Source organism: Apodemus sylvaticus, chromosome 1 (assembly GCF_947179515.1).
Source record: "Apodemus sylvaticus chromosome 1, mApoSyl1.1, whole genome shotgun sequence".
In the NCBI taxonomy this organism is placed as follows: Eukaryota; Metazoa; Chordata; class Mammalia; order Rodentia; family Muridae; genus Apodemus; species Apodemus sylvaticus.
In genome coordinates, this window is record NC_067472.1 from 125,542,233 (window position 1) to 125,564,387 (window position 22,155).

A 22,155-nucleotide genomic window follows, 5' to 3' on the forward strand; every position below is an offset into this window, starting at 1 on the left:
AGGTCCTAGAAGGCCATAGATGTTCTTAATATAACCATGAGATGTAGCAGTCACAAAGACTAGTACACAAAGAATCAACTGATCTGTAATCATTTAGGTCAAAGTGAACATCTATGTAAACCGTTGCCCAGGCAAAAACAGTTTCTCTAGCCATAAGAAGGCACCTCCCCATTTCTTTCAAGTCCCTCACAGGCAACCATAACTTTCTATTATAATCTGTCCGCCATTCTGTCTTTCCTACTTAAATGCAAACATCTAAACTATACAGTCTAATTATGTGTATACAAGTACACATGTGTGTGCATGTGGACACTAAAGATCACCAACGGTCTCTTCCTCAATCAGTCTCTACCGTAGTTAGTGACAACCTACTATGGTGGTGGATTCTATGGCTGCAGATACTTAGGAGGCTGAGGGACCATCACTGGAGCCTGAGGATTTCAGGCCATCCCAGGCCATGCAGTGAGAACCTCGCCTAGAACGGAATGCCGTCCAGAGCACTCACCTTGACAGACATTTGCCCAGCTTTGTTACACATACAGATTCAGAAATGGAAGATTTGCCAAGCTGAGGGAAGTGGCTGTTTTCTTAGGACACAGCACAAACCAAATTCCAAGAGTGTACCAATTCCTATTCATGCTCTGTACCTCCTCCATCACTTGAGAATATCTTGGGGGACATAGAGATATCTAACCTGTGTGTGTGCCCTCACGAGCAGGCAGGGTACAACTGTGACTGTTGTGCCTCAGAGGTCACCTTCCTTGTTTGTGAGGCAGGATCTCTCATTTGCCTGGTATTCACCAAGTAGTTTAGGCTATCTGGTCAGCGAGCCCCACAGATCAGCCTGTGGCCACCATCCCAACGAGGAGATTACAAGTGAGTGCCAACATTCTGTCTCTTTAATATGAGTCAAGGATTAAATTGAGGTCTTCAGGTTTACAAGGCAAGGGCTTTACCAGCTACGATCATACATTTCGAATGCCTTTTTGCCTTTAGATTCCTGTTGTGATGTGCCTGTTAGTGCTGGTAACACTTCCTTTTGGGTTGTCAGGTATTTTTAGGCATTGTTTAGACATGAGGACATAAGTCTCACACTCTGCAGGTATTACAAAGGTTAGAGCACACCGGTGATACTTTCTTACTCTGTAGGCTTTGTTGAGGATGAGCTAAATCTTCACTGTCATTTGTCTTTAAAATCCAATTTTCTTACCCACTTCTTGTACATATTCCCTTACCTTACAGTATCTTCCAGACTAAGCAGTTTTCAGTCTTTACACATTAACCTACAACCTACCTCACACACTCTTCCAAGTAGGATATGAAATAAGACCCTCTTCCCCCCACATACCCCTCTCACACACACATATCAAACTGGGGAGCACTATTCACTAGAGACTCTGTCCTTTCCTCATTGCTCTGCCCTGCAACCGTTTTTTGTAGTCTCTTCTACTCCATCCCTTGTGCGGTCAGCACCATATCACAGTCTTACTGCTGCCGCAAAGACAAACTGATTCCCAATCTTGTAGCCCAGTGACAGAACCAGCTGGGAGCTCTTTGGTTATTATTGGCCCTTTGGTGAAAATTTGCACATAAATTTTCAAATCAGCCTGAAAAGTCTTATACACATGGGGGTGGGGGGTGGGAAGGATAGATTGGACACATCCTTCAAGGACATGATCCTTCAATCAAAGCCCACTGATAGGCTATTCAGTGTAATTCCTTCTCATGACTCTTGGTCCCTCAGATAAGCCCTTATTTACCACAGGGCACTGGGCTATTGCAGAACCCAATGGCCATTTGCCAACACCACTCAGTTTTCTTTCTGGGAGGCCACAAGCCATTGCCTGACTAAGCCAACGCACCTGCCCGCCGTCCCTCCCCACCATGCTGCACGCAGCCTCGCTGACTTCTCTGCTGACCACCTTTACATGTCCTTTCTTCTGAGGCCCAGTAACCTCTGAGCTCTGACAGGAAATACTGGGCCTGATGTCTTTCCTCTATCACAAGAGGCTGCATGAAGGAAATTATTTTGTTTGTCTTGAGGAAGTGGGCAGTAAGCAGTACTTTCAGAAATGATAATATTCAGTCAAACAGTTAAGGGTCACTTCAGAATTTAAATGGGATTGCCAGTAACTACCCAGACACTATCTTCCCTAAGGGGCTGGGGAGGAGGATTGTAATTTCAAGGTCAACCTGTGCTTTATACAGGGAAACTCTACTTTTTTTTTTTTTAAAGGAGAACTTTCGTGATATTTTAAAGAAGCAGTATATACTTTTAAAATAGATTTATTACAGTTCTCACTGCTTTCATTCAATGTAACTATATATTACGTTCATTTTTTAAATATTAACATTTTCTAGGAACATTTACATGGCATAGTTCCCAAAATAAAAAAAAATATATCTATATTTACTGAAATTACTTAATACCATGTTAATGGTAGATTTCTAGAAAGTTAATATCTTTTATTAAAGATATTTGGACTTTTTCCTCCAGAGGTTAAAAAGCACCCACAATGAAAACCAGGAGCTGAAAACACTAAGCAAAGATATCAATATAGAGCTACTGAAACAAGTCTTGAGTTTAAGAAGAAAATATTTTTTAAAATAATTTAAATTATCAAAGGCAGATTTTTAAGGAAGCTAGCAACCTAAGAATGTGAGGTTATTTCATGCGAAGTTTTACCTTGTCAGTGGGAGAGTGAAAAGGGGAGAAAAACCTAATTTACAAACAGAACAAATAACATTTCTAAAGCTTAGTAAGAAACCCAGAGTCTGGGGTCTTGCCAGCCTGAATGCACCCGATCTACTATAATCACAGAAGCTAAGCAGGGTCAGCCCAGGTTGGCACTCGGGTGGGAGGAACCCTCTGGAACTCTTATTTGTATCTCATGATTTACCCAAACGGAACTTGAGAAAATGGCAACGAGATGGAAATCTATCTTAGAGTTTTGTGTGCATCTCAGCTATACAAACAGGGAAAGGGAAAGGTTACAATAGCATTCTCCAGTGAGGAAGACAAGGCAGACCCTCCATCTGAAGGAGACCTTGCCTCATCCTACAAGGACTCTACTGCACACTGCCGCACAGTTCATGCTGTCCACTGTGGCCACTGCACTATCCAGTCTATGGGGCCACTGTGCAGGTGAGGTGACAAACATGGGAACCATGTGCTATATTTAGCAGCATATGATTAGAACTTATTATCTACGTTATCATTATTACCTTCCCAGAAAACTTAAAAAGACAAGAAAAAGGCTATTACAAGAAAATTCTCATTGTTTTCATTAGTAAACACATGTATGCATATATATTATAACAAATAGCCTTTGTCTTCCAGATTGTGATGTTGTAAGGTGTACAAAAGGTGAGCAGGCACTTTCAAACACTATTGGTAGTTACAGTAGTTGGGGGCACTTGCTTTCTGAGTTAGCAGTAACAGCTGCAGAAGCCTGCCACGGCAGATGAGCAGAGCCCAACACAGACAGCTATCCATCCGTAAATACCTACAGGACCAAATGGGCCTGTGAACCTGAGTGCTCAGAACTGTTATTTCCACATGATAATTCTTATTTTTCTATACTTTTCCAAGAAACATACATTATCAACAAAACAAAGAAAAACATTATTTATAAAGTGATCTGGTATGCTCAGATATAATGACTTACATATGACCTTCATATAGAAATTTCCAGAAGGTTTACATTGTCCTAATCATAGTCTGTATTTACAAGATTTTTGTTGCTTTGATATCTGCTGTGTGGATGCTTAAAATTGACATATGCATTTTAAAATGTTTTATGACTTAAGCTAAAACACAAAATTATTCAAATGTATGAAATTCATGTCAGTTTTCAGTTATTAAAATTTAAATTTATGACCTAATAGCAGTTTTATGTCTGAATTAAGGGCACTGCATTTCTCTTCCAAAGTAAACCACAGTCCTAGTTGACCTGTTTGGGAAACATTAAAACATCTCACTGGTTTTAGAGTTATCATTCTCCATCTCTAGCATTTGAATCTGACCTTTCTCGTAAGTCATCCAAGCATCGCTGAAGGTGGACCTCCCCAGCTGTGACCAGAACATGCTCTCCTGTTTCTTGAATTAAAATCTGGACACAGGGATCAGCTTGGTTTAGCAGCTTCATTCCTTTCACAAGCTGAGGCATTTCACCTAGATGACAAAATGAAACACAGTAACAATGGTAGAAGAGCCAATATGACCTAGAGACTACAGCGGCTCTGCTGGGGCGTCACAATAAAGCTCTTAGGTCCCAGGGCTGTGAAGAACCCACTCTCTTGTAGCTGGCTTGTATAGTCAGCCAAGATGGGGCCCACAGAGGCTTAGCATTAGGATGCCAAGGCTGATTTACATGACTTACATCTCTTCATCAAATTCTTAGCAGATAAAAACTATCATCACCATGCCTGTGAATTCACTTCTCTTACTAGTAACATACATAGTATAGATCTAGAAATACAGCAACACTTCTTCAAATAGTATATAAAATTAGCAGTTGCACAAATCATTTATGATACCTGAGAAACTACTAGAACATATAAAATAAGAATTTATAAGACAGACTTGGTGACATAGACTTGCAATCCCAGTTATTCAGGGGCGTAAGGCAGGAGAATCTCAACTTCAAGGTTTGCTTGGGCTACAGAATAAATTCCAGGCCAACCTGAACCATTTGGTGAAATTCTGTCTTAAAATAAAAGTAGTGACAGGGTTTAAGAGGTGGATTTCATTGGTACAGTGCCTGTCTGCTGTGCACAAGGGCCTCAGTTGGACTCCCAGCACTTCAAGAAACAAAGCAAGACAAACCTATCTGTGAAAGCACTGGACAGAAGTGTGGGGCTCAGGACCCACAGTAACTAGCTACTGACCCTCTGCCCTCCTGTCCTTGCACGTGCTGATGTAGAACCACTTCAACCCAACAGCACATGGGAGGGGAGGGAGAGATGGGACTGAGATCTGCATTTGGGAGTTCCTCCTTCTTTCCTACACACTCATTGCTATAGTGGCTTCCAGTCAGGCCAGAGCAAGTCTTCTGAGGCTAAGTAAAGACTGAGGGCATTCCTATACAGTAAAGACTGAGCGAATTAGATATACAGCACTATACAGTACTGTTTTGAATCAACATTTTGCTTCACAGCTCTCCAGTGTTCAATTTCAACATGTGAAAGCACGGGAGCTTTCTGCAAGGCAGAAACAGGAGGAGACTAAAAGAAATTCAACGCTCATTTATTTCTGAACTAACGTTCTAAAAATACCTAACACTATTTATAGTGTTAAAATGCCAGACAAGCATTTTAGAAGTGGACATCATAGAAGGAATGCACAGATTACTGTTCTCATTGTGTGGGTGAGGAAACAGCTGGAGAGGGTGAAAAGAATGTGTGTCCAGAGTCAACAGCAACTATGTGGCAGAGCCTGTTTCTGAAGCTGCTTGGCCAGGCTTAGAGCCTAGGTTTTGTCCACAGTCACCACTGCCCCTCAGACCAGATGGCTGCAAGCCACACGGGAGTACAGGGAATCCCCAGGGAAGCCCGGGGTGGAAGCCCTTTCAGCGCTCGTGGTGGCTTCCCCTTGCTCCTGTGGGCAGAGCTGCTCTTCAGTGTTGGCTTGACTGTCAGCGCACCGGAAGCCCAGCCTAAATGACTGCTGCCCAGACACAGGTAAGACTCACATACAGGAAGACAGCAAGAGCAGGGTAATAAGCTCCTTAGTGGCTCTCCATCGCTGGGTGACAAAGCCCAACCTATATACACCTGTCGCCATTCATGCACACTTACATCTATCTCTCAGCTAAAGGAGACAGCATAAAAGAGTGAGGAGAGAAGAAAGTTTTGGAATGAAATTTGAGACTTGGAGTCAACATTGAAATCATGGATTTGAAAATGTTTCTGGTAGCCATTGTGTGACCAAAATCAACATAGACACTCAATGAATTTTAACCATTTAAAATTTAGAAGGTGATTTTCTTCCCTTATTTTAAAAATCTTACAAATGGGCAGTCCACTCACTGCACAGACAATGACACTAAGGAGTGTAAGAGGAAGTGACATCAAGAAAAGTAGACATTTATTTTCTGCATTTCATTGAGAACTTGGTGTAACTGTTCAGTGTTCTAAAAGGAACATGATGGTTCAGTGCAGTCTGCCAGCTAAGCATTTCTCCTCTGTGACTCACCGACTCTGACAGTAACCGTAAAATCAAGTGTTAGAATAATGCGGACTAGGAGACACCTCTGGACAGTGACAGTTCGGTGTGCCAAGTTGAGAGTTTGAAAAGAATGAAGCACTGTATAGTAGCTGGCCTCGCAGGTGATCTCAATCATCCTGGCCTCCTTATACTCAGCTCTGTTACAGTGGCCCCTAACAGTAGCAGTGACATTTGACAACACAATATTGTGGAAGTGGTGATGTGTGACAGCCAAAGCTACCTCTGGACTGCTCAGTGGCTTTGGTCTGATGCAGAACACCTGAGTACCAAGTGAAGGGGCCCCTGGGAGAACATAGGGCTAACTCAAAACTGATACTTAGTTCATAGGAGCGACTCTTGGACGCACAGTTAACCTGCAGGTGGCTGCAACCAGAGTATGTACAAAAGCCACTGGCTGGGGACTCTAAGCTCTAATGCCTCCATTAGAATGAATAAGAGATATCTCACACTATTAAAGTTTGCAGTATCTTGCCATGATGTACTATTACATAATTAATACAACTACAAAGCACAATTACAGATAGAATGTATCTGTACCAAAAAAAACCCATAGAAACATAGTTATTTTGTTTCTCAATTTTTAAATAATTTATATTTTTGGTGTTTCATAATATATATAAAACATCAACAGAAAAACTAATGTACCTGGAAGCCCTGTTTCAGCTCAGGAGGATTTCTTATTTTTCTCAAAGGAAAGATTTAGGATTGTCTCTGAGGTAGAGGTTTGAAACCTGAATGAAGCACTTATTAACTGTATGACCTCAGACAAGTTTTTTGAACTGTATATGCATGTATGCATTTGTGCATGTGAGTGAAAAGTGCCTCCAGAGCCCAGGAGAGGCCTCTGTGTCCCCTGTGGAGCAGCAATGGCTGTGAGCCACCAGATATGGGGGCTGGGAGAGGAACCCATGTATGTCCTCCCCAAGCACGGCAAGCATGGCGTATAATCCTAACTGACAGACGACCAGACTCTACTGTACCAGCTTCTTTAGTTTTATAACTTTTCTAGTGTTGGGAATCAAACAAATTATACCTATAAACTGTACCTAATTAAGTCTGTTATGCCTCAGTCACACACACATGAAGATGAGATTAAAAACTGCACTCGAGTGGCTGCCAAGAGGATTAGATGAGAGATTCAGTGTCAAGTCTGCAGTGTGCTGTTGAGACCCATGCACACAGGATTAACGATGGAGGCAGTCACGGTGTGGGGCACTCATGGTTGTCTATAGAGTTCTCAACAACTTCGAGTGTCAGGAGCAGAGGCTGGCCAGCGAGATCAGCTTTGGACCCCAGCTTGGGAAATCCCAGAAGAAAAGTATGAGAAACCAAACGGGTGTGGTTCTTCTCTATGACAGAGGAAGCGGCAAGGTTCTGAATGAATACAGATCACCGGGCTACCAAGTCTTCATGAAAAAGATCAAAGGTCTCAAACTAAGAGCTGTGTGCAGGGATAACAACAGGTCTGCCTGTGGCTTGGTGGGCAGTGGTACTGGGAGCCCTGCCATGAGACAGTGGAACGTTTTCTTAGTTATTAGACATGGGACCCACGGATGGATGAGTCTCCAAGGGAGGATGAGTATAAGACAGGAGAGCCAAGCACAAACACTGCATGTGCTTTGAGGGCTCAAGGACATGGGGGCAGCATGAAAGGCAGATTCTCAGACACTGAATATAAAATTAGAAATGGGACAAGTGAGAATTGTGTCCTTTTCAAGTATTTCAATTTAGATTTTAAAAGCTCAAAAAAAATTTTGTTTTGATCAATGGCATGTGAGGAAATGCACTTTGGCCTCCAGGTAGATAACCCAATAATTCTGTTTAACTACCTTATTTTTGAACAAAGTAAAGAAAATTAACATCATTTGGAACATGCCATGAAGAAGAAAGAAGCCAGGTACTGTGTAGGAGCCTTCGTGTCAGGGAACCTATGAGGCGGCTCACAGCCACCAGTAACTCTGGGACTCCAGGAGATGATGCGGTCTTTTGGCTTCTGCAGACACCCCATACACATGCATGCATGCAAATGGAGACACACACACACACACACACACACACACACAAAACAATCAATATAAAAAAATAGAATTTAGTAAATATTTGATAACTTGAGCCCTAATATTTTAATAGAAAATTTCTAAAAGGCTGCTTGGGACACTACTTTGCGCTACATTATCTAAGCTAATAAAAGATGAGCAGAACCAGCTTCTGGGTAGTTTCCCAATATTGTTATAAGGACCCAGGGGCCATGCGCAGCTAAGTCTATGCATAGGAACTCAAAGAAAAAAATTTTTTTTTCAGGTCTCGGATCTAGGGAAAGGAAGAATATACAGGTATGAAAAATCATAGCACAGACCTAGTACCTACATAGCACTTTAATGACACCAGTAAATCCTTCAGTAGAAAACTGCCTTTCAAAACTGCCGGTAGGCTTTATGTTCCCTTGGGGAAGGCTCGTCACTGACCATCATGAGGTACTAGGAACAGCTAGGTCCCAGGGGGACAAATAAATACATGAACAAGTGACACAAGCTGGGTATGGTGGTCTACACTTTCACTGTCAGCACTCAGGACACAGAGGCAGGCAGATCTCTGAGTTGGAGCCCAGCCTGGACTATATAGGAAGTTCCAGGCCAGCCAGGGGTCTGTAGAGAGACCCTGTCTCAAAAGCAGGACAAAGAAACCTATGCCAGCGTTCTATGTTTCTAAGAACAGCGTCATCTTACTTGGATGTTTTGGTTCAATAGCAACTCTCACGATCGGGGTGGCTTCAAAGTTGAGGGGAATAAATGGTGGGCAGGACGGCAGGCTGCACAAAGTTGCAGATTTTAGTACAAAGTCCTGGAGGCCTCCGATTCCTGCAGAGAGAAAAAAGACCCAGGGAATCAATCAATTCTGAACTTACGTTAGGAAAATAACAGTACAGATCTAGTACACTGCCAACTGATAAGGAACGAGTGAGGCACAAGTTCTGTGGTGGTTTTTTGTTTGTTTTTTAACCTAGATAATATTACTTTTGCCAAAAATACAGGATTCTGGGTACGTGTGGTGGGACACAACTTTAGTCCCAGCACTGTAGAGCAGAGGTAGGCAGTTCTCTGTGAGTCCAGGTCAGCCACTGCTATACAGTGAGATCCTGTTTCATAAAATAAACAACCATACAAACCCCCAGATATTTGCTAGTTTTTGTTGTGCAGATAGGCATTCAGTTGTATCAGGTTTAGTGAAAGCATATCAATTTTGACAATAGAAATGATCACTTCTGGGCTCTGTGTTTGTGCATGTTCATATGAATGTGTTTTGGGCGGTGCATGTGCATGAGTGTGCACTTGTGTGTGGAGGCCAGAGGTAGATATCAGGCATCTTCAATAGTTTTCTGCCTTATTTTTTGAGACAGGGTCTCTTGTAGAACCTTAAGTTCAGCAGCTGGCTAGACTGGCTGGCCAGTGAGTGCAGGGATGTGCCGTCTCCCTTCCCCAGTAGTGGGGTTCTGCTGGGGCTCTTATGTGGGTGGTAGGGACCCAAACTCAGGTCTTCATGCTTGTCTAGCAGACTCTTTCCAGACTGAGCCTTCTCTCCAGGCCCCACTTCTAGATATTTTGTTAGAAAACAATGATTATTTCAAGTTATAGTTTGTGTAATTACCCCTCAAAATATATACTAATTTGATAAATATAAACCTTTGCTAAAAATAATTACCTTGCTAAATATACTTGAGGGAAATTTAGAAATCTATAGTATGACATGGCTACTGGGTGTTCAACCCCCCAACCATTCTGAATTCTACTCCAGTTTTAAAGAGAATCCCGTTCCCTCTCTGGGCTCCTGTGTGATGGATACATGAGACTCTGAAGGGTACATATGGTCTCTGGATAAACGAGATGGAGCTGAGAGAATTTCCTAGAGAGATGAAAGGACATTCTGATCTCACATTCAGAATTAGTGTGGACAGGATTTTAGAACACATTAGGAACCATGCACGAGGACCATTTGGGAGTCAATGTGCTGAAATAAATGACTGAAAAAGCTAAGAGGGAAGGAGAGATTGCTTGCTTTAGGGACAGGTGCTGCAGGAGCAAAGGGCAGTGCTATGGGCATTAAAACAACCAAGGAAAGGAAAGCCTGGTGTATTCACTGGACAAGCGGCTGTAAAAACCCCAGGGTGGAAAAGGAAGACCATTTCACCCAGTGCAGCAGTCAATCTGGGACTGGAGACCTGAGGCAAGGACCTGGCCATGCACTGGGAAGGCAGTTCACAAGAATCTCTGTGTCGGACCACACCCATGGAAGCCTGCTGCTGATGCCTCAACCTGAGCACAGTCAGATGCACCATCTCATGAAGCCAGTTCCAAGTATAAGGGAAAAGGTCCATTCTGCTATGACCAAGCCTGTGGCCCTGTCTGTGCATGCCTACACACCCCAACAAACCCTTTGGACTGAAATCATAATTCCTTAATACTGTAGCCATTGCTCCAGAACCCAGAAGTGTGTCTGGCTGCAGTTTCTTCCTGTCTGTCTCCCTGGCATGAAGGTGTAACAGATCTGGGGCTGGCAAACTCTCCAGCAGTGCTACTAGAAATAGCCTCACCTCTGTTCCTGAGGCTTCCAGAAAACCCCATCATACGTATACCCTCTCAAACCTCATTCATCCTGCTTCTGGCCTCTCACAGCAGCACTCCCTTCCTGCGCACAGCACATGGTCTCCCTGGGAGGACAATGCTGCCCTTTCCTCTACACTCCGAGGGATAGATAGGAGCGGCAGAATCTGCATACTAGCTCTCTGACTGCTGGCTTACATTTTGCCATTCCAGTGACCAAACCTATTCTCGCTATTTAGATCTGCCCAGATCAACTGATATGACAAGAATTCCTCCAAATAGAAAAGAGTCAATGCTACAGAATTCATAGCAAAGGACATGACCCAAAGAACAAAAAACCCTTGTTACCTGTATGTAACTTTACTATTTTTAATGGTGGTTCCTAACCGGTTTAACCTCCCTTTATCCCATGATCCACCAGAGGTAGTGGGAAACAATGCATATGGGGGAAGTGGACCTGTTTAGAAAGATTCTTTGGAGCAACTCCCGTCTGTGGTGTCTGGAAATTGGCAATTCAGTTCATAGGTTAGCAGGTAGCGGGAGCTTGATCCACTTGGGTTAGCCACGGCAGTGGCACTACCTAGCAGACAGCCAGGCCTCAGCCTTGGCGAGAGTCAGCCGGAGGGACCAGCAGGAGCACCAGGAGAAGTTCTTGGCTGTGCCTCTCTCAGGGAAGCAAAGATCAGCGAAGACTTGAAACCCACAAGCTTCGCACAGCTAGCTGTACCTGCCAGCCAAGTTCCCTCCCCGTCACTCCACTCCTCCAAACATCACGTGTCCACCACGTGCCCTGCCTCTGCACGTGCATCCAATCAGCCTGAGTCCGAGGAAGTAGCAAGAAACTGCAGCACACCACCACAAGTTTTTTGATGCACTTCTCTCTATGGAGTCCTGAGAAATGCAGCTCAACTATGCAATGTAAAGCGGACCAATACATGCGTGCTGTTAGCAAAGAATCACTTATTTATTTATTTATTTATTTATTGATTGATTGATTGATTGATTGAAGCAGAGGAATCCTTTATTGCCACAGGAAGCAAGTGTACTCATCTCTTCAACAGTTTTAAGAATCACAGAAATGCAGAACCCACACAATAAAGAATAACACAGACTTAGGGAGAAATGGTCCCTCGGGTTATATTGGTTATAATACTGAGGTAACCAATTGACCTCATTCAGTGGAAATATCTTAAAAGAAATGAAAAAACCCCACGAGTTATAACATCTAATTTATATACCATTCAAATAAAAATATATTACTTGTTTAATGTATAGCATGTTTAATATATTAGTGTTCACAAGATAAAAATTGTATTCTACTGAAAATTTGTGTGTGTGTGTGTGTGTGTGTGTGGTGTGCTTCTGTGCTTTTTTATCTCTAAGCTTGGAAGTCAGAAAAGTATGCTACTTAAGGAGACTTTCTTCTGGATTTACAAATGCAGGTTCTAGGTCCAGGAGAGATAAATATCAGCGGGAAGACTACTGCATCAAAGAATCCTTTATAACGCGTCCTTTCCTGTGTCTGCTTCAGCAAAACATTCCTTCATGAGTCTGACTTATTCGCACCTGTGTCCACTTTAACAAAACGTTCCTTCTCATGTTTGCCCTAGCAAAACACCATCTGCCCGACTTTCCAAAGAACCCTCAAGTTTCTACTTCACCCGTATTACAGGTTACCCATTTTATTTTAAAATATAATTTAAAGGCACAGAAAAAGGACCATTAAGGTTATCTGGACAAATCACAGTAGACTGAAATCTCTGTGAGAATTTTGTGGTAGGGCACAGGGCAACATTAAGTGCACAGTTTGATTTTCATATCAAATACAGTCTGAAACAATTTTATTTTTTGCCTTAAAAATAATGCCATCAAATTTAGTTTCACAAAAAAAGAAAAAAAAAAACCCAAAACAAAAACCCAGCATACACATTACCCACCATCCTCACACTGCAGCTGCTTCTGTTTCTGTTTTCTACTCTTAGGGAGCACCTTTATACTATTACAACATTTAATAATCTTGCGTTCTTTCTTTACTTAAATAATGATTTTTTTCACTTCAATCATTTCAGCAAATCTGGCTTTTCTACCATGTTTGTTTGTTTGTTTGTTTATTTGTTTTTGTAGTTCTAAAACTTGGAAATAATATGAAACCTGAAGAGGCCACCTCCATTGAAAGTTTTGTGGGTGGGCTGGTATCTCTGTCACTCCACTGTGGCTCCTGCTGGGCTATGGAGAGCCACTTTGGAAGGAACACGGGGACTTCTCTATTGCTTAAGGACATCCCTCAGGATACAAAGCGACATTATGTTCTATGCCCAATGCCATCGGACACCCAATCAACGCAATTCATCTGCCCCTAGGTTACACTCCAGTTATTTCTGCTTCCTTGTCACCCAGGCTCAGCAGTTTGACTCAACCCCAAAGAGTGCTAGTGAACCCACACTTTACAGCCTCATCACAGAGGTGGGGAGCCGGGGGAGGGAAGTCCAGAAAGATAACCCTGCAGTTCCAAACCTGCTTTGCCAACATTGCCAGGGCTGACAGGTACAGGCTAGCTAAGGCGTTCAGAAGATTGGTTGGCCTGTTAGGTATACTCAGCAGGCCCATGATCAACAGACTGTCAGCTTCTTTATGTTAGGGGTGGCCCCAGAGAGAAGTCTTGCAACAATGACATCATGTCATTTTTTTCCTTTCTCATAGGAACAAATAAGCTAAAAATAGGTCTTAAGCAGGTTACATTAAGAACTGGAAACGCTTTCCTCAAAAGTGAATAATGAAAAAAAACCCTAATACTTTAGAGAATTATAAGTTTTTAATTTTGTGGTATTTAAGAATGGGGAGCAAATTACTCATTGAGGTAAGAGAGTTATAACCATATCACCTAGCATCTCAATTTAGACTCAAGATGTGGTCCAGGGGTTTGGCTGACACAACAGGCCTGAGAGTTGAGGACTGAAACAAGAAGCACATGGAGTGGTCAGCACCCAGAGATGTCTAGGACGGGGTCAAAGGCAGATCACAGAGGAACAGAAGAAGCCGTCCTGTTGTCTTAGTGTCACATCAGGACACAGCAGCACTGCAGTTAGCCCAGCAAACAAGGAAGCCACGTCCATCAGTCAGACAGCGGAAGCGGTGCTTTCTGCTAGGTCAGAAATGGCTTGAATGACTGGATAGCTGGTTGATGGCATGGGAGAGAACGAGGTTCACGGTGCGGTGCTGCAGACAGGGAGCAGGGGGCTGCCCTGCATGGCATGGGCTCTACTCTTTAGTGTGAAGGCTGCGGCACGGTGGACTACAGTTTAGGATTAGGGACAGAAGTGGAGCTGTTCCTTGTGGACTGCATAGCAAGGATTTCTTTCTTTCTTTCTTTCTTTCTTTCTTTCTTTCTTTCTTTCTTTCTTTCTTTCTTTCTTTCTTTCTTTCTTTCTTTCTTTCTTTCTTTCTTTCCTCCCTCCCTCCCTCCCTCCCTCCCTCCCTCCCTCCCTCCCTTCCTTCCTTTCTTTTTTGTTTTTTCAAGACAGGGTTTTCCTGGGTAGCCCTGACTGTCCTGGAACTCACTCTGTAGACTAGGCTGGTCTCGAACTCAGAAATCCGCCTGCCTCTGCCTCCCAAGTGCTAGGACTAAAGGCGTGCGCCAACCACCGCCCGGCAATTTCTTATCATTAATTATATTATTCATTGTATAATGAATATTTGGATCTACCTTTCTTCCCTCTAAATAATTTTTCTACAGTTTGTTTTTGAAGTTTTCATATTTGGTTGTTTAAGTTTTAAAGTCTGGAAAGTTGTATTCAAAGAACTGACTAGTAAACATTAAAATTTTCTCTAGCCTTCCAATAATATGAATTTTAAGGGCAGGGCTCCACAATAGGTACTACTTAATGACTCTCCAAGGGCTGCATGAAGGCGAGCACTTCCTGTGCCCACTGAGCTTAAGAACGACAGAACAAATGCAGGGAAACAAGAGATTATAGCACAATATGACCAGTGGTACAACAGGGCAAGTTAGTTCTGTTTACAGCAAAGAGAATTTAAAAGGTTCTAGGCTTCCTCAAAAACTAAAACCGAGGGCTAAGGAGCCAGTCAGCAGAGCACGTGAGAGGCGTGCTGGAGAGCTGAAGTGGTACCACTGCGGGCCTAAGGGAGAACACAAGGTCCTCACGAACGGTTGGACGGACAAACAGACGGACGCAGTGAGGAGCCTAACACAGGACTGAAGAGACATTTCACCCCTGCAGTCCCCTTCTCTGGGATCTTGCAAATGCTCTCAGTTCTTTTCTCTTGTCCACATGTGTGCTTGTTATGTTTGATGTGGAATCAGGGGATTTGAAACTAATTACAGCTTTAACCTTGTGCAATAAATGAAGCAGCGATAATTAGAAAGGCCGCACAGCAGCTGCTGTGTTAATAGACATGCTCATTAGATTCTGAACTTATATTTGGTGTATGAAATGAACTGTATTAATCAATCACATGTATACACTAAAGAATGATCTACAAAGAATAACAGTTTATATTCACACTGCATGCATGTATGGGCTCTGTACCCTGTCCCGCTGACCGAGCTTACACTGTGCAGCTAACACACTGCAGGTAATAGTCTTCAGGATGAGATTCAAATGGAACAATTTAAATAAATGGAGACACATCAAAGGTCAGCACACAAGGAGCATAAAATGCTTAGAGTAGATTAAAAATAATGCTGTTCATTTGTCTAAAGACAGAACTTAAGGTGGCTTTTTCATATGTCCCTCTGACCTCAGTCTTGATCAAAGGGTTATCAAGGTCACCAAGAACAATTTAGAGATTGCCAAGGACTTGTTCAAAAGTGTTTTCAAGTCTGACCGAGAACTCTGACATTTATACACAGATAAGAAGATGGGGATATTTACAATCATGTAAAAAAAAAAAAAGACAGAACTTAAGGCTAGAAGGGAAGAAGGGAGGAAAAGGGAGAGGAGGGGAGGGAAAGAGGGAAGAGAGGAGGGAGAAAGAGGAAGGAGAAGAGACCCAGAGCTGTTTGAGACAGGAAAGCAGTCTTTGACTCCTTCTGTCTTGAAAACCCAAATATTTCTGACTGGAAAGAGGAAATGAGTTCCTTCTGGACAAAATGGCAACTGCATCTCAGGTTCAAAATGAACCTGACCAAAATAATCAAAGACACAGAAAGCCAGGGCAAAGCTGAATGAATAGGTGGAACCAGAGAAGGGCACCTCCGACTGTGAGCAGTTTCTGCTCATGAGGACCGGATTGAAGAGGACTACAAAGGGTCAGCTCATGACTCTTCATGAGGAAGTGGCACAGCTCCGGGGGCAAGTGTGTAGACAGCATAGCAGCCATGGTCTGACAGATGCACGATCAGTGGGAACGAGTAAGGGCCAGACACAGACCAACAAGCACTCATGCGGATGATAAAGGTGTAGACAGGAGGGCCCATTCAGCAAGCAGCAGCCAGATTATTAGCTGATGAAACAGAAAAAAACAAAACAAAAACCCCTAATCCCCCACCAAGATGGAACACTTAAATCCCAAAGATTCTATAACACCAGACTTATAAACCTCACTATATTGTAAAACACAAATCAAGGTGAGAAACTGGCTCACCTTAGAGAGTCAGAGTCCTGTGAGCACCAAGAACTAGTGTAAGCCAAGGAGACCTGTCAAGCATCAGGGGTATAGTGAGGAACAGAAGCATATGTACAAAAAGACTCTAAAATCCCCACACCTTAATCCCATTAAACAGTAACACAGATATAAATTAAAACAAGGTATCATTTCACCTATAAGTGGTGCAGAAGAACCAGGTTTTGGTGGCCATGTGCATCAAAAAGGTTGCTTTGTGAACTAAAGTCGGGACTAAAGCTTGCTGCAAGTGCTGCTAGCATTTAGTGGGATGAACAAATGTCTAGAAATCAGAACAAAGAAACCAGCCCCTTCTTATGCATGGCTTGGGGCTTTTATGCTGGATAAGTAGCCAATGGTAATCTGAGCTTAAATCTAATTCCATTTTAATAGCAAAGGTTGTTGCCTTTGTTCCTTTTTGCAGTTAAGTACACTCTAGAATTTTAAGACTGGAATTACAACATAAATGAGAGGAAGAACGAATCTGCGGCAAAAACAAGATATCCACCATTTCACCAACAACCACTCAGGGCAGCCACCAATTCCACACATTCTATCAAACCACATTTGTAATTGTGTCATAGACACCATGTATGTAAGTAACTGACTTAATCAGATATGGTCACAAAGACTCTTTCCATTCTAAAGGGCACTGCACTTTATTAAAGATGACTTCCCTTTTGTTGGCCTTGTAGTTAAATTATTATACTGGGTTGAAATTAGGTAGTCAGGCAGATGATTTTATCTTTGAATTTTGTTTCTTAGAAGAAAGGTAGTGTTAGATTAGTTATTAAAACCTGGCTTGGAATGATAGGGTTAGAAACAGTGTCCTAGTAAACACCCACATGTTCAAAGATGCTTGCTGTAACACTTCAAAAGGCTGAAAGCAAGAGGGTTGGAAGTGGAGGCCTGGCCCCCTCCTCTGCTTTTGGGTCTGGATGGAGTGCTCTCTCTCCAGCACCATGCCTGCCTGCTACCATGCTATGGGCCACGATGAGATGGACTTAGCTTCTGAAGCTGTCAGCAAGGCCCCTATTAAATGCCTCTTTTAATAAGAGTTGCCTTGTCACAGCAATAGTATAGTGCCTAGGACAGAAGCTAGTATCAGGGAGCGGGGTATTGCTGTGATAGCCTGACCATGCTGCTTGTGGGAGGAATATAGAAGACTTTGTGACTCTGGACTAGAAAGGCAGTTAGTCACTTTATTGTGCTTAGTGGGTTATCCTAATATGAGCATGGTAGACAATAATGGGTCATTTGAACTGTGGAGGCTCAGCAGAAGCAGTTTCATGGGGGGAGTAAGTTGAAAGATCATTCTTGTGATATTTTAGCAAAGAATATTGGTTACTTTATGTGCTTGTCTTAAAAATCTGCTTGAGGCTAAATTGAAGAGTTTTGGGTTAATGACACCAGCAGAGATTTCACCAGAGTCCAGTATTGACTCTGTCACACGGTCACACTCTTATGCAGATCTTTAATAAAACAAAGCAAGCTGGACAAAAAAAGAATACAAAATGTACCGTTTGAGGAGTAAAGGAGCACCAGGAAGTGTAACGAAGCTAAATCCAGTGCATAAGGAGTTAAAAGTTGGATGCCAAGTGGAATAAGGGGAGTGGTGATTTCAGGGCAGGACACTACCCAGCTAAGCTTCTAACTTGAGAAAAAGAAAAACTTAAGCATCTAAGGAAACCATCTAAGGACAACAGAAAGCTGATGTAAATATAGTTGAACGAGGAGATCAAGTTCCAGCCCCAGCATGCAGCAGAACTTGGTTGAATTGGCCACATGGCTCTGGCTTTAGAGTCAGGGATATAGAAAGGGCTTGCAGAGTCTCCCACCACTGCTAAGAAATTGAGGAAAGACAAGGAGTGGGTAGGCTGAATTCAGGGTGTTTCCACATGGAGGCCAAGAGACGCCACTGCATGAAGCTATGAAAGAGAAGCACAGACTACTGTAGAAACTTGAATATGTCGAGGATGCCAGAGTCAGGGACACATGCTAAGGACAGCTGCTAACTGGGTGTGGACTAGCTCAGGAGGGAGAAGCATGCAGCAGCCAACAAAGCAGATGGGAGTTGGAAATAGCAAGAGTGCTTTGACATTAGACCCAGAGATGCAGAATTTGGAGTTCTCCCTGCTGTTTCGGTCTTGTTTGGTCCAGTATTTGCTCTCTAAACTCCCTTCTGCAAAGCGAATGTATATTCTGTACCAATGTTAGAAGTGTGTGGTCTGCTTTTTAATTTTGATTTTATAGAGTTTACAATTAGAAGACTGCCAAGAGTCTCAGAAGAGACTTTATGAGCTTTTTGAATAAGAATGACTCCTATTATTTGAGTGCTTAGTCACCAGGGAGTGGCACTGTTTGAGAAGGATTAGGAGGCGTGTCACTGGGGGTTGGGCTTTGAGGTTTCAAAAGCCCAAGCCAGGCTCAGTCTGCCTGCCTGCCTGCCTATCCATCTGTCCATCTGTGTGCCTCCGCCCCCAAATCAGGATGTAGCTTTCAGGACCACAGCTGCCTGTTGCTGTTCCTCACCAAGATGAGATGAACTTAGCATCTGAAACTGTAAGCAAGCCCCAAATGCTTTCTTTTATAAGAAGAGTTGTCTTGGTCACAGTGTTTCTTCACAGCAATGAAATACTGACTAAGATACTCTGAGTCTAAATACTTAAACAAAAGGAACAGGGATCTAGTTTGGGCAGAGCACTTGTCTAACATATGTCAGATCTTAAACTGTATTCCTCATGCTAGGGCAAAAAAAGCAACAACAAAAAAAAGTAACGCCCCCCCCCCCCCCAAAAAAAAAACAACTTGAAAGCCATTTTCAATAACTACGAACAGAAGACTAGAAAAAGTACATTATGATAAATTCAGACAGTGAAACCCACATGGAGTGGGGAATCCCTGCAGGTGTATAGCGGCAGCCACCTATAATCCCAATTCTGCAGAGCTTGAGACAGAAAGAGGGTCATGAACTGTATAGACAGACCAGCCTAGGCTACAGAGTGGGACCCTGTCTCAGAAACCAAATTAACATCCCCCATGTCCATCAAGCTAAAGCAACATGAAACAGCATAAGAAAACACACAAGTCATAAACAATATGATGCTACTATTCAAAGGTAAGAATTCAGTATACAATGTATCTACACAAGGCTTCTGTTCACAGACACCTACTGAGGCTACAATTAGGTTGCAAGCACCTTTCAAAGCATGGTTAGTAGAAAACACAGCAGCCTCAACCAAGTGCTTCCCGTTGGAGCAGGTTCCTGAGAAGAGAAGGGAAAGACACAGGGGCTCCTTAGGTGACCACTCCATGGTATAAGAAGAGTGGATTCAATTACAGGAAAACTTCCAAGTTGGTTCAACACAGATGAATGTGTAGGCGGTCAGTGGATTATTCACCACTTCAATACTGCGAATGTTACTGTTGGTAAGGCTCTTACTGCCTTTTTACAATTTCCTATTTTTTTCTGAATTCGCCAAGAAGCATCTTTGGGAGCTGGGGAGACGTCTCAGGATGTACTCACCTTGAACACATGAGGACTCGAGTACAGTCCCTAGATGGTATGTAAAAGTGTTGGATGTGGAAGTGTGTGATCCCAGAGCTGAGGAAGCGGAGACAGGAGCTCCGTGGGCGCACTGGCCATCCAGTCCAGACTAATTAATGACCACCAGACCAAGGAAAGAAAGAGTCCCTCTCATAAGAAGTAAGCTTCAGTTCTGAGGATAACATGCAAGGCTGTCTTCTACCCTTCACATCTTATACATGCACATGCTCCTGCAGACATGTGCATTAAAGAGTGCACATGATATGCACACACTTTAAAGGTACCCAAGTGCATACTGAAATAAGGATATGCAGAGGAAAAGATGTCCTCAAACATCAGGAGTGGTATCCCTTTTGTTCCCACACATTTAAACAAATGATCTCAGCAAAATGCCTACTTTTATTACAATAACATTTTCAAAAACGTAAATTAGAAAAACAAAAACAGAAACAGCCATTTGTTGCTTCTGGGGCTTGAATGAATGCCCCCGCTGTGTGAGTGATGGCAGAGCAATAAACCTGGGATTCTACTTTCATGAATTACATTAGTATTAATCAATCCGAGCCAAGAGATTGAAACTGGACTCTGGACTGTGAGGCCTGGATCTCTCTGTGCCTGGTATCCAGAGGGAGGTTCGGGTTCCTATCAGATGGGGAATAGCTTGTTCCTTAGGTTAATTAAGGTCCTTCCTGAGAGTGAGGTGCTGAGTCTCAGCCCCACCAGGCCCTCACCTGCAGACCATGCGTCTCCAGGCTGGCGATCAGATCATTTCGTTACGCAGAGTGGGCCTGCACCACCAGCCACTCTCCTGCACCCTTTACCACTAGTACTGAACACCTTTGTTTTTTATTATTTTTTTTATTTTCTATATTCTTTTTTTTTTTACATTCCAAATGTGTTCCCCTTTCCCAGTTTCCCTCCCCCCATATGTCCCATAAGCCCTCTTCTTTCCACCCATTCCCCAATTACCCCCCCCTCCCATTCCTCTGTCCTGGTACTCCCCTACAATGCTGGATCAAGCCTTTCCAGGATACTGAACACTTTTTAATGGACACTGTTTTATTCAAAGTCATGGAATTTAGAGTGGCCCGTGGAATCTCTTCGGTTAACACAGTGATTTGAGACTGAATCCAAACCCTGATGAAGGAGCACTTCATACAATTTCTGTACTTTTAGAAAATTATTTCACTAAGTACGTACTGATCACTCATGCTTACAGCTGTGCTGAAGACCACAAGACGCAGACAAAGGCAAGATCACTTCTTGTGTTTGGCTAGAGGGCTGTTCCTACAGCATTTTAAAAATGTGCTGTTTAACTTGTACATAAAAACATCAAAGATTTACATGTTAATGGAGTACCCCTTAACTATTGACATGTTTGTATTGTGTGATATTTAGATCAGGCTAAGCGTGTCTACCTCCCTAAAATTTATTCTCCTCCCTCTCCCCTCCCTTTCTCTGCCTCCCCTCTCTGACTTGGCAGTTTTTACTAGAACACAAAGCTCTCCCTGGAAGTCTTTGCCATGATGGGCTCACCTGCTGTAAATGGTCTATCCCGTCTCCACGTTCACACTCGGGGAAAGCAGAGCATGTGTCAATCCCAGGCTGTCAGGAAGGACGGTTAGATCCATTTACAGAAGGTGACCCGGGCATATCGCCTGCAGTGTTTTCAGAAAGGGCTGTACATCACCTGTGGTTACCCTCCCAGGCAGGGGCTCACCAGGAAAGCAGTGTAGTCCCTGCTGGTGGCCGGAGCACTGTTAGAGCTCAGCCCTTCTGCACTCCCAGGCTCTCCCTCGTCTGCAACCTGATGGGCAGGCATGGGTGCCCCGAGCTACATGCCTAGCCCTGCTAACTCAGTTGTAAGCAAGACAAACTTACTGTATCTGTTCCATTCAAGCTAACATCCATTTCCAGAGCACACACTACTTTCCCAGTAGGAAGCAGCGGCCTGCATGACAGTTCTGCTACTATGGTAGGGAATCATCACGTTTTCTCTCTTATTAGAACTTCAAGGAGGGGAGGCAAGATGGCACAAGTTTGATCCTCAGGACCCATGGGTGGAAGGAGAGACTCCCACAAGCTGTCCTCCAACCTGCACACAGGAAGGGAGGGTGGCAGTGCTGTGGACCACACATGCCTGCCTCAGAGTAAATACA

The 22,155-nt window shown here is 43.2% G+C and overlaps 1 protein-coding gene across 1 annotated transcript in view; it reads right to left on the minus strand.

Moving 5' to 3' along the window:
• The window catches only part of Efl1 (elongation factor like GTPase 1), a 121,171-nt gene that overhangs the window by 18,733 nt on the left and 80,283 nt on the right, over positions 1-22,155 (minus strand). The window contains exons 16-17 of the mRNA XM_052159492.1: positions 8,956-9,087; positions 4,027-4,174 (exon numbers count right to left, since the gene is read on the minus strand). Coding sequence (XP_052015452.1) covers positions 4,027-4,174; positions 8,956-9,087 — 280 coding nt within the window. The remainder of the gene's footprint in view (positions 1-4,026; positions 4,175-8,955; positions 9,088-22,155) is intronic.